At 44.5% G+C, this 13,212-nt stretch overlaps 1 protein-coding gene across 1 annotated transcript in view; it reads right to left on the bottom strand.

Annotated features, from left to right (window-relative positions):
* GRIN3A (glutamate ionotropic receptor NMDA type subunit 3A) overlaps positions 1-12,919 on the bottom strand; it is a 78,627-nt gene extending 65,708 nt beyond the window's left edge. Inside the window, exon 1 of the mRNA XM_065861079.2 lies at positions 11,606-12,919. Within this exon, the coding sequence (XP_065717151.1) occupies positions 11,606-12,319 (714 nt within the window). The 5' untranslated portion in view covers positions 12,320-12,919. The remainder of the gene's footprint in view (positions 1-11,605) is intronic.
* Positions 12,920-13,212: the final 293 nt, after the last annotated feature.

The raw sequence follows: 13,212 nt of genomic DNA, 5'->3' as shown, positions 1-13,212 counted from the left end.
CATTTTCCCCCCATTAGCTCTGCAGTAGACAATTTTATAGATGCCAGTGGGAGTCTGGCACGAGCTGCCCCTCTGTCTGGTCGGAAGGAAGCCGGGAACAGCGGCAGATCATTTGCCAGGCAGTAAAATTGGTTTTGCAGAACTGGCAATGATGAGGGGATGTGCAGATCACACAGCACCACACCAGCTCCTTCTGCCATCCTGAGGCAAGGGAACATCACTAAATATTACTGGTGCTTGCTGGAGGAGTGGGGAAAGAGATGGCAGAAGAGCGGAGCCTTCCTCCAAAGCCTTGCTTGATTTTATACTCTGGAAAAGAGAATAAACTCCTGAAACCTCCTGTTTAGCAAATGCCACATTGTGCAATGACGTCTGAAGTTTTCATGTCTCAAAGCTTAAACCAAAAATAATAAATGCTTTTTGTTGTAACTGTTTACCTACATTTGTCTCAAGGCTTTTATTTGGTATATATTTGTCCATGTGGAGCTCTATAGTTTATCACTTACCACACACAATGTAAACAGAGGAAAACCAGGCACATAACACTTCCACCTTGTTGCCCTTCCAATATAGGAGCAAAATCAACCCCATGGTGTTAGTGTCTAAGAAAATGTAAATCACAGCTACAACAGCTCCAGTACGCTCTCAAAAGAGGGCAGCTATCAGCTCCAAGTACAGGTTCGATCTATTTTTTTCCTATGTTTTGATGCTTACATTGAGTACGGTAAATTCTTAAAAACGACTTTTCTCCTACAGAGAGCTGTTTAACTGATATATATATGAGTGAGCCTTACATGCTGAGAAAGTGATAACTAATTACGCTTCCATCTAAAATAGCACCGGAAAATTATCAAACTGTGAACTCATAATACTGACTTTTCATCTAACTTGGAAAAAAAAAAAAAAAAGTTATTTTTAAGCTGGTTTGAGTGAGTATACTATTAAGATGAGTGTAATGTAACTGCTTTATCGGTAGCATCATTGAGAGGGCTAGGTGCATAATACAGCTGCTCTTTTGGGCTATTAATTGCTATGTCTACTAGTTTTTTCCTTGCAACAAATGCAAAACTTAACTTTACAAATCTCAGTTTATGCCTGAAGATCTGTCTTGTCTTTTAACTCTGTCTTAAGTTAGAAAACCTTGTGAAACATCTTACGAACACCATGGGTAATCATCTCCTTCACAGTCTTAAAAAAGCTGGAAGTGGAATAGCATGCCTTTAGGGAAATACTAAGATGTTTAAAATATGCCTGTGCAGCATATTCATAGATTTTTATAATGCATTTCAAATGATTTCCACATTGTAAAACAGGCTTCGGAAACTCTCATCACAGCTAAAAGCTGGTGAAGAAAAAGTAATAAAAATAGTATAGCAAGAAAAGGAAAAAATGGTGCCTGCTTCTGAATTTCCTAACATTTGATTTCTTCTATATAATAATAACAATCAAACGATCACAGTAATTTCCCCATTTACTGTGCTCTAGTGGCAGCTGAGGGTGCACCTGTGTTCACGTTCACTCCTCCTCCTTCTCCACCTCCCCATCTGCTGCCTGCAGCCATGCAGATTCAGGTGACTGAGAATTTTCAGATAAAAGTTAATTAACCAGCTCACTGCACATCAGACCTTTTCAAACCGGTGTCAGCTGGAAACCCTCCAGTCAGCTGCTGAGGGCACTCCCAGCTCACCCCTCCTAGAAGGGTGCAGTGCATTGCAAAGGAGGCTTAATGTAGCAGGGCCCACCCAAGAGGTCCAGTATCATCTCTCAACTTGCTGATAACACTCCCACATACCTCGCAGAGATTGGGATGGCTGCTTTGCACGGCAGTGGTGCACACATGCATTCTGCCTGTACCAACAGGGCATGTGTGTGCTGCATGGATGCAAGATGCTTATGAATGGCTGTATGGTATTACGCTGTGGGGAAAGTAAGCTCAGGACTGAGTGGTGAACATCAAGCCTGAACAGAGACGTGTTCTGAAACCCCATGTACAGCCAAAATCGAATCACCAGGACAGCTGCACATAAACATTTGCTTACAATGCCCTCCAAAGGTGGCACATAACAATTACCGTGGTTTATTGTCATTTGTGGGATGCCACACTGCCAGGTGCCTTCTCAGTTCTTCATGTAGTTGTCCACAATTGCCAAGAGTAATGCTAGTAGCTTGATGTGACAGCTGGAAGCACTTGGGGCCAGACTGTGAACTTCTTAGTCACACTGATGAGGAGTCCCTTGTACAAATGGCTTTGCTTGAGTGCGAGTCCGTTAACAAATGAATCATCTATCATTGCTGCCTACTCAAGCTTAAATCTCTCTCCCAGTTCTGCTGTTACTTCCACCATCTGCACATCCTCTCCCCATGCTGGTGAGAACCAATTTGGCTGATTGACAGGGTGTCGGGAAAATGTGGAGACCTTCAAGGCCAGACCAGAAGTAAAGAACAGTCGCTGATGTCCAAAGCCGTAATCCTAAAGCCACTGTGCCTGAACCTGCTCCCATGTATTAGGAAATCCCTTTTGGGTACCTACTGGTATGATACTGTGTGTATCAAAGTGACCTTGGTCTGTCTCCTGGCAGTCTGAAATGCTGACCAGAAGACATGTGACCCTAGCTGCCAGAGCATCAGGTGGAACTGTGCTCTGAGATGTCCCAGCGTGTCTCTCTTCCTGTAATTCTCAGCACCAAGGAGGATAAAAGGCTTCCATTGATTACACCCACCCACACCGAGGCCTCACACCCTTTGCAAGAAGCCCCTCCACTAGGTCTACCTTTGATCTAATCCCTGTTCCTTTCACTGCTTCCCAGATGGTGGTTTAGCAGTTCTCTGGGAGGTCTGCACTGTTTTTTGGGGAAGTGTTACTCATTGGAAATAAGCACTCTTAGCCAGCGATCAAGAGAGCTCTGCTAATTCAACCTTGACTTGGGCAAGCTGTTTTGCTCTGTGCTAGGTGACCCCAGCTCTCTGTACAGTGCTTTCATATAAAATTCAGTTGCCTTGTTTTTATGCTCTGGAATCACAGAAAGAGAAATAGAAGGGCATCTGTTCTTTTTTTTTCTTTCCTTCCTCAATTAACCTTATTTTCTCCTTCTCTCTCCATGTGTCACTGACATTTGTGTTTCTATCTTCCTTGCTCCCTTTTCTTGTTTTCTGTCCTCTCTTTTCTCTGGATCCTTTCAGCTATTCAGAATAAACTATGCAATGCATAGTGATCGGTATTGCAGTGAGATTCCATGTATTCCCTTGTTCAATAAAACTGCAAAGATTATCCTTCTCGTCTTTAAAAGCCCTGTACTAAGATCTACAGAAACATGGATCTATAGCCTGATTCTTCTCTGAAAGACAATCTAGCTTTTTAAAAGAAACTGTCATTTTCCAGTTTTCTGCTAATTACAATAAATATATAAATTCTAGACATGCTATGCCTGAATTTCTTTCACATTAAAAAATTACATGGAAATCCACAGAGTAAAAGAATACAATGCATGAGATAAACATTTTGTTCGATGGCTAAAAACTGTAATCCAACATAGCCTGAAGTTCTGATATAGTGAGTTTTCAATATTTCATATGTTTAAATAGTAAATAACTCCTTAAGTATACCACAGATTAGAACATTTAAAAGTAGTCATTGAAGTTAATTGTGAGCATTAAATTGAATATCATACAGTATGACAAGATCCTTGGCTGTTTTCTAATTTCCATAACTCTGCTTCCATTTTAGTGGGAAGCTGAGATACTTCCTCTGACTTTTGTGGATGAATTCTTAGATGAAGTTATACTGAACACCCCAACTTACATTTCTAGAGAATGTTTTCTTTGTTAATAATCTGTTTGGCACCATAAACAATTTGCCTTTAAATTTGTACTTTTTGGCCAAATTGTAATTTTTACTTAGTGAATAAAGATAGGTATTCTTTGGTGTTTCTTCTGATAATGTATATAATTCAGTAAAGTTATAAGCAATGATTTTGCCCTGTCACACTTTAATCACTCATTATCAACATGATTTTGTGCAGTATTTTATGAAAGACCTCTTCTCAGCTATGCAGCAAGGAAGATGTTGTTTTGTGAACAACCAGAATAGCAAAAAGCACAAAAAACCCCATCATGAATGGTACTGAATTCAATGTTAACTCAGCGTTTTTCTGCATCAGAGAAGCAGGACAGGATGAGGATTGAGAAAATCTTGTTAATAGCCAGGTCAGATATTTTCTCCAGAATCGAGTATGATATCATGAGTACAGTGAGGAAGGAGATTAATGAACAAGTGCATATCAAACTACAATGCAGGTATTTTGCTTTTGAGTTTTCACATCAATTCGATATAAGTATTTGTTTTCCATTTACACAGGAAATGTCTATCGGTACAGTATTGAACTCTAAGAACCATCTTGCCTCCACTGCTTTCCCAAATCTTAACTCTTCACCACCCTTTTCAAATGGAATTGATAGAACTGAAAATATAACAGAATTTATAAAGTTGACTAAGTGACATGATAAAACTTGACAGAACTGGATGTACTTCAAGAACAAAGTGATCATTGGCATAATTTTATCTAAGGATTGATTCCCAGAGTCAGATACGTTATATAATTACAGACTCAGTGCACATATTAAATCTGGGTAATAACCCTCTGCTGCATTTAAGATAGATTGTTCACTGTTGACTTGAAGCCGCTCAAATGAAGGATCTCTAGTGTATGCATTTCAAATAAAGCTGCGCTATCCAGTTTCAAAGCCTATAGCACTCGCATCCCCCTAACTGTGGCATGTCTAACATTTCCTTAAATAATAACTGCCAGAAAAATAAAAATGTACAGAAGATCATGGGTGGTAAATAACACTATGAATGGTGGTTGTGCAAATCAAGCCTCACAACTTATATTACAAATTACAAATACTGTACGATAAGAACACCTTTGTGCTACCTGAGCTAAATGTTGAAGAAACTCATGGGAGTTTAAGAAAGAAGCTTCCTGTAAGATCTTGCTTTTATAGTGCTGCAAACAACTTCCAAGTCTTGAACTAATATGCCTGAAAATACTTTTCACCTCAAAAATTTGCTCCTCCACAAGCAACAAAACACCTCAGAAAAGAATACTTTCTCATACCTCGAAGTGTCATATACATCTACCATATATAATGCTAAGCCCCCTTAATTTCAAAAGCCAAATGGCAGGTCAGCAAATTCAACGGGTTTCTGAGGGGCCTTCTTCCAAAGGAGGGGGGTTGGAGTTGGCATTGAAAGGTGCTACTTGGAAAAGTTCACCAGCAGAGTTCTGGTTTATTCTGTCTCAATGGGATGTCAAAATAAAGGATCTAGGGGAGACAACTGAAAATAAAAATACTCTCACCACCTGAATCCTCCTGAAATACTGTGACTGGAAAAAAGAGACTAGTTATTTTTTTAAATTTTCACTTCCAAAGCTTCTGAGTATGCAAAGTTTGTTGACAGAGGAGCTATCCTTAAAGAAGTCCCCATGGGTAGGTAGGCTGAAATGTTCTGTTTTACATGACTGGATGCCTTTAGTGGTGCTTATTATGACTCTGAGAGTTTAGGAGACAAGGATGACTTCTTTTATTACCAAGGGTGCAACACACAGAACAACCAGACCCTAAGTATCAAACAAAGTGAACAAAATGCCAAATACAGAAGGTGCCAATACAACTCCCAAATGTTATGACAACACCACGAAACTTGAGGGCTTTCTGACCATGGATAAGAATATAAACAAGGACTCCTTTCCCTTCAATACACATAATTTATAACTTGAAGGTAACAGACAGATTTGCTTCAGCTGACGACACAGTGAACTATGAAAACTGTGCTACTCTCATAGCTGACATAGCAGAAGAGCACAGGTAAAACCATCCTTGAAGTAACATTGTGAGGACAATGTATGATATTGGGGGAAAGCGTGTGAGAGGCTGGAGATTGGATCAGTTAGCAAATATTTCATACGGATTGTTAACAGAGAACTATTACAATGAGGAGACCTCTTGGATAGTGCTAGGACCACAACAGTGCCAACAAAAAACATCAGTTATGGCTCTAAAATCTGTGTTTGAAAGAATTAATGACCCTATAGGTTACCTGGCTACCGAGCAAAACTTTTTTACATTAGCTGGCAAAGTAAAAGGGCTCTCACTTTCTAGCAGATCTGTGGCCTAAAATTGTGCAAGATCAAAAGCTCACTATGAGCAAAACTGCACAGAGATCTTTGGCTGAAAGCGAAGGCAGCTGAACATTGGGTTACATGTCCTTTCAATTTTCAACCTTTTTTTCCCCTCAAGACACCTCTCACAAACCCTCTTGAAGCGCACAAAAGGTATGGGCCATACTATGTATGCAGTGTGAGGTGAGGAGGGTTAGTAATTAAAGGGAGAGACTGAATAGATGTTCCTTATCTACACAATAACTAGTACAAACTTCAACATTCGGACCAAGTCAGATTAGCAATGATAGTCTGAATTACCAGTGTGTGCAGCTAAGTACATGTTTTGCAGTCTTTCTTAGAAAAATAGATTTTCTTTTCTTTTCTTTTTTCTTTTCTTTTCTTTTTTTCTTCTCTTTTCTTCTCTTTTCTTCTTTTCTTCTTTTCTTCTCTTTTTCTTCTTTTCTTTTCTCTTTTCTTTTCTTTTCTTTTCTTTTCTTTTCTTTTCTTTTCTTTTCTTTTCTTTTCTTTTCTTTTCTTTTCTTTTCTTTTCTTCTCTTTTCTTTTTTTCTTTTCTTTTCTTCTCTTTTCTTCTTTTCTTTTCTTTTCTTTTCTTTTCTTTTCTTTTCTTTTCTTTTCTTTTCTTTTCTTTTCTTTTCTTTTCTTTTCTTTTCTTTTCTTTTCTTCTTTTCTTCTCTTTTCTTTTTTTCTTTTCTTTTCTTTTCTTTTCTTTTCTTTTCTTTTCTTTTCTTTTCTTTTCTTTTCTTTTCTTTTCTTTTCTTTTCTTTTCTTTTCTTTTCTTTTCTTTTCTTTTCTTTTCTCCTTCTCTTTTCTTTTTTCTTTTCTTTTCTTTTCTTTTCTTTTCTTTTCTTTTCTTTTCTTTTCTTTTCTTTTCTTTTCTTTTCTTTTCTTTTCTTTTCTTTTCTTTTCTTTTCTTTTTTCTCTCTTTTTTTTTTTCTCTTTTCCTTTTCTTTTCCTTCTCCTTTTTTTTCCAATCAAAACTACTTTTCTGCAAAAATGCGATTTTGGCTTGAAGGTGGAAAAATGTGCCTTTGTGCATTCAGTTGGACAGAAGCTTTTCCACATCTTCATTCCCTTGCTGTAATTTTGCCTGCCCTTGCTGATGCTCTGCATAGCCAGTGTTTTGCAGATCAGCGTGACTTCTGGGGATACCACACACACAGTGGTACTCCTGGCTATCTCAAAAGCACAAGATGTGTAATTCCCCACCCAGGGTGGTTTAATATGTATAAACGATAAAGCTTTTTTCAAAAGAAAACTCAATTCCTTTAAAAACAAACCAAAATTAAATATTAAAAATCAGTTTCTTTTACAGCATCTGTTCTGAGGCTGAGCCTTCTTCTTCACCAGGAAATTCACTGTTTAACCTAAAACTCTGGCTTGATTTATTTATGCTTCTGACCCTCTCTGAAGTCATAGTGGTAATGAGCAGCGCTGCAATTCCAGTTCCTCAGAAAACCAGATAAAGCACGGACTGGCTATGCAGGGACTGATGATTCAGATTTACTTTATTCTGTTTTGTTGCTCTGAGAAGATTCCTTTTCGTGCTAAAAGACATTAGAGCTACTGATTTATCTGAAGTCTACTGAAAACACTCCCTAAGTTCTGAAGTTCAGAGAACACTACTGCAAACATAATCTCCCCTGTGTTTCTGATAGTATCAGCTATAAAATGGATATTATGGGCTATTCTTCCCAAACACTCAGCTCTGAACTGTAGTACTAGAAGTGATATCACTGTCTTTATTTATGGTTCATGTTCCCTGGATTTGTTCCCTGTTTCACCCCTGGGAAAATTATTAACAACATTGGCAGTCTCAGAATGAAAAAAAAAGGCGTTTCTTCACACAAACACACGTAACATGACAAACCTCGCCTCAATGACATCAGTGCTCGTGAGCTGCTGTCTCCAAAATAATGATCTGTCAAAGCTTCAGCGCAATTTGCATTCATGTCAGTAGTAAAGAAATCCAGCGTTTTTCTGCTTGCTGAATGACAGTGTTAAATTGTTACTTTTGCTTACCAAGAGTGTGAAAATTTACTGGAGTGACAGTAAACTTGGAAAAGTAAATAGCTTTTTTTTAGGTCACAACAGCATCTGGATTTACTGTCAGTGTATGTTAGTTATTAAATCACATATAAAAATGAAAATGAAAAAGCATGTCATGTTTTACTCTGCGTAGCATCACTTGAAGCCATATGTGCGTTTTGCCACACACGATCCTGAACCTTCAGCAGACGCTGTGGCTTGTGGGAGAACAAATGCTGCACCTCACCTTGTCTATGGTTGTTGTTTTGCGATTGCTAATTGTCGCGGGGAAAGACTGGTCTTTTTCTTTTTTTTTTTTTTTTTTTTTTTTTTGCTTCTGAAGAATAGAATTCAATGCAAACCAGACTTTCAAAGTTGCTCAAGCAAACACAAAACTTTTGAAAACACTCCAGGAATTCAGCTGCCTGTAGTTCCCCAGGTGTGACTCTGTGGATCTCCTCCTGATGTTACATATTCAAGATGTTATAATCAGATGTCACAGATGAAACAGACAGTATTATTGAAATGTATTCGGGTCCAGATCCATATCTTCCTTTTCATTTTAAGTATTGTATTTTGCCAGAATTGCTCAAAGATCAATGTGCTTTTCAGTTACAATGAATATCCGCTTATTATAAAATTCTGTATGAAGTAATAATGTTAACATTCAGCAGTGGTACAAAGGTTGTAGTTGTACATTCTTGTCCCAGCATAAAGTGGAAGATGAGAGCCTGTTAGACATTACTACCTTTAAACCATTCTAACAAAAATTCTGAGGAGAAGCAGCTTGAGATGGCATTCAGTGAATGTCAAGTTCGCTAGCATGTTTGCCTTGCCCCTGATATGCCAGACATTGGGAAATGCTGTTCAAGTTTTGGTTTTTCTTCTGTCTGTTCTGGAAGAAAGCTAACTGCAGGCAGCCCCCCACGGTGTGCTGTGTGGTGTTCTGGAGGGAGGGGGGATTGCTCAGGAAGGGTGAGTCCAGAGGGGCCGATACTTCACAATTCGGAAGCAGGGTTAGATCTCAGTCTTCTTGATCTTTCTTCTCCAAAAAACTGCATGCTGGGTCTGTTAGCACAGTCTGTCTCACTGCCATTTACACTCGCCTCATTTAAAATTGCCAATCAGTTGAAGCCATCAGTCTGTGGCTCTGGAGATGTCGAGCCGGGAAGGCGGGAGGTCTGTGGAATGCTCGTTTCATGCCAGTGCTGGCATGGGACCGTGAGTGACATAAAATCTCTGCCTGCGGCAGGTGATAAGATACCAGTGGCAGCTGAGGCCAAAATTTCCAGGGCCCCCCTGGTCTGAGATGCTGTTGGAAATCCTGTAATTCTAGGAAGCATGAAAGGTAAGACTGCTGGCGCACTGCCTCCAGAGTTAGCCTTAAAATGGTATTTATTATGTGAAGGTATGAAAAGAGAGTGTTCAGAAAGATGTCAGGCTCTCCAAGCCAGTCCTGAGAGACTAATACACTGGTATTACCTGCTGGCCTTTGAGTAAGGCTGAGATTTTTTTCAAATCTACAGAGCCCTGAAGAGTGATTTTTTTTTTAGCACAGTTGGAAAAAAACAGACTCTATTCAGCACAGGTTCAATGTCAGGCATTGGCTTCACTGCCACTGAAGACAATAACACTTAAATGTCTGCTTAAGAACAAAGTCCTGATTTGGATAGATTGATCCAGTTGGCTCCCCACTGAGAACAATTTGAAAGTTAAGCAGGAGCTTTGAAGTGTGTGGAAAGGAGCAATGACTCTGACCCTGTGCTATATGCCTTTAAAGCATCTTGTGTCCTCAGGCATCTTTGGATGAACTTCAACCCATGTCTAAGATGAAAGAGAAAATAATTCTGATTTTAACAGACACAGCAAGGAGATGATGGGTTCAGGCCCTGGTCTGGTCTTCAGGAAGCATTGGCTGTTGACTCCAGTACAACTGCAAGCGTAGCTGCAAGGCTGGTAGACATAACTCAGCCAACATGGATGCTGCTGGCACCAAATGCACATCAATAGCGGCATTCAGTGGCACTGATTACACTTGAGTTTCTGCGTAAGTCTACAGAAACCTGGGTTTTGTGGGTTTTGCTGAGGAAGAGAAAACTAGTGAGTTCAGACCAGCATACCGCAGTCACACCTTCAATTCCAGACTAGGAGCTGCCTAGCACAGACTTTCTTTTCTTACCTTTTCTGTCACAGTCTAATACAAAGAAAAAAATGCAGAAGTCAAAGGGTGATCCAGGGTGGGTTTTATAATTGTTTTTAAAAAGCAAGTTCTGTTGGCAATCTTTTTTTCTGATTACATTTTCACAGCAAAGTTGAGCTATCTCTGTTTATATATAACAACTATTTCTCCTGGCTACTTAAATGGCAGCTTCTGCCATTTTACTCACAACTTCCCCTGCATGGGCCACATAGAACACAGCATTCTTTCTCAACTCTTTTGCCTGAAAATTATTACTGGTATCAAACATGCATTCGCAAAATAGTGAACTATCACCCTTTTCCAGAGTGTGTAATACTATGTTGCCAGCTCTGTATAATAAAAAGTTTAGCTCTCCTTGGATACTACCGCAATTTGTGCCTAAGAGTCAAATGCAATAAATGTTGTTTCTATTTGAGATACACAAACGCAGACACTGTCAGCCTTCAGTTTCTACTACTTTAGTTAGTCAATCAGATTTATCAAAAATCTGATCTAGCAGTGATGCACGAACTACAAGAAAATTCAAATGCTTTAGATAGTTCAATGCAAAGTAAAATTACAGTGAACAACCTCACTGAGGAGTGTCATCTGGTGAACAATCTACAGCATCCACACACAGACAGAGCACAGCATTTAGTCCAGGAATACCCTCAATGCTGGTTTTAGCTATTTTTTTTCTCTCTGGTGATCTTATTTTGGTCTGGGAAACATGTCCTTCTCCAAAAGCCAAACTAAGGCCCTTCAGAATAGCAGCTTCTCACCAGTGCATGTCCTGGAGCCCCTTTCTCCTCTCAACTCCACAACTTAACGCGGCATATGACTTCGGGCTCTTAACTTAGCTTTTGCCACCGAACTCTGCCTTTCTACAGGGTGCTCGTCCCGCTCCACCTCAGGGCTCAGAGCAAGGGCTGACAACGGGAGAGGATGCAAGAGCAGTGAAACACTAGGAACAGTGATTTCGGCGGCCCCAGAGACAACGTCCTTCTTCCCAGGGAGGTCTGGGACACTGTCCCTCCCCATCCCGACGGCTGCCCGGCTCCCACGGCCGTGCCCACTCCTCCGCCGGCCGGACCCCGGCCCTTCCCCGCAGGGTACCCGGGGGCTCCGGGGCGGGTGCCGCCTGCAGGGGGACACCGCGCCGCACTGCCCCTGGGCGAGGGGAGCCCTGCCCGCCGCCCCGCGCCTCTCGGTGCCTTACCGGGCTCCGGCGGGGGAACTCGCCCAGCACGATGCTGACCACGGGGATGCGCAGCGCCGCCGAGATGAAGTCCAGCTCCAGCATCTCCCCGCGGCTCTGCGGGAAGGCGAGGATAGCGGAGACCCCCTGCACCACCACCGTGTGGCAAAGGCTCTGCAGGAAGGAGACGGGGTCGTTGCTCCAGGAGGCGCTGGGGGAAGAGAAGGGGAAGAGGGGCAGGTCGCCCAGCCCCGCCTCGATCGCCATCACCACCTCCAGGGACAGGTTGTAGGGCAGCAGCCCGGCCACGCTGTTGAGGTTCGCCACGGCCAGCAGCAGAGCGTCCCGCGGCGAGTGGGGCGGCCGCTGCTCCCCTCCGTCCCCTAGCCGCCAGCCCCGCTGCCCCGCGGCGCTCACCCCCTCGGGGCTGCCGCCCGCCCCACGCCCGCCTGCCGCCTCCCCGGGCCAGGCGGCGATGCGGGGCTGCAGGTGGGTGGCCCCCACCCTGACGGTGTGCCCGATGCGCCGCAGAATCTGGCAGGGCTGCGGGTGGGACACGGAGCCGGGCACCGCCGCCAGCACCAGGGCGCAGGGCGGCAGCAGCAGCAGGCACGCCCGGCCCAGGAGCCCGCGTACCCCCGGCCGCCACATGGCCAGGAGCCGCCCGCCGCCGCCTCCCTTGGTCCCGGCCCCGCCGCCCGCCTCAGCCGCCCCGCGGGCGGCCGGCAGCGGCATCAGCCGCGGCGGGCGGCCCCCGCATAGAGCTGTCCCCGCCGCCGCCCATGGAGCCGCCGCCGCCGCGCCCACGCCCCGGGGCTTGAGGGGGGCCTCGGCCCCCGGCCCGCCCCTCACCGACCCGCGGGGCTGGAGCGGCCCGGCCCCGGGGCGGCACCCCGCACCGCCCCCCGCAGCCGCCGGCAAGGAGACTCCGCACGGTTCCTGCGCCCGGGCGCTCGCTCTGCCCGGCAGCCCCGCACGGAGCGAGAAGCTCCCCTGCGAGGCTGCTCTGCCCAGCTGCCCTTTCCGAGCCTCCGGTGCGCTCCCTTGCACGGCTCCCTTGCAGGAATCCCCTGTCCGGCTTCTCTCCGCAGCCCCGGGCTGTCCCGCACTCCCGTCTCCGGCTCCCCCGCAAGGCTCCCCTCCGCAGCCCTCTGCTCGGCTCCCCCTGCAAGGTTTCCTTTTCCAGCTCACTCGCCCCGCTCTCCTCCGCAGCCCTCGGTGCACTCCCCTGACCGGCTCCGGCGACGGGAAAAGTTGCCGATCGGCCGCGGCGGGCGCTGCCGGCGGGGCTGCGGGCGGTCGCTGGGCTGCGCTGCGCTCCCACCGGGAGGGACGGCGAGCGGCAGCCCCGTGCCGGCTCCTCCCCGGGCAGCCGGGACTTGTAGTCACCGCCTCCCCCGCGGGCAGCCCGAGGGAGGAAAGAGGTTTTTCGGTGCAACGCTCGGTCCCTCAGCGCCGCCTGCTTGCTCCCTTCGGGGAAGCGTCCCGGGACAGCCCCGACGGGAACCTCTGCCCAGGTGTTGTCACGGGGCTCTGTCCCATCACAGCGCCAGAGAACTGAAACAGTCTTCCGGCGCCGAGAAGAGATCCCCAGCTGCCCCCTCCCCGAAGGGGCTGCAGGCGGGAGG

The sequence above is a fragment of the Patagioenas fasciata genome, chromosome Z, assembly GCF_037038585.1.
Source record: "Patagioenas fasciata isolate bPatFas1 chromosome Z, bPatFas1.hap1, whole genome shotgun sequence".
NCBI lineage: Eukaryota > Metazoa > Chordata > Aves > Columbiformes > Columbidae > Patagioenas > Patagioenas fasciata.
The sequence above is the reverse complement of the archived record's forward strand: the minus strand, read 5'-3'. Positions and strand labels throughout refer to the sequence as shown.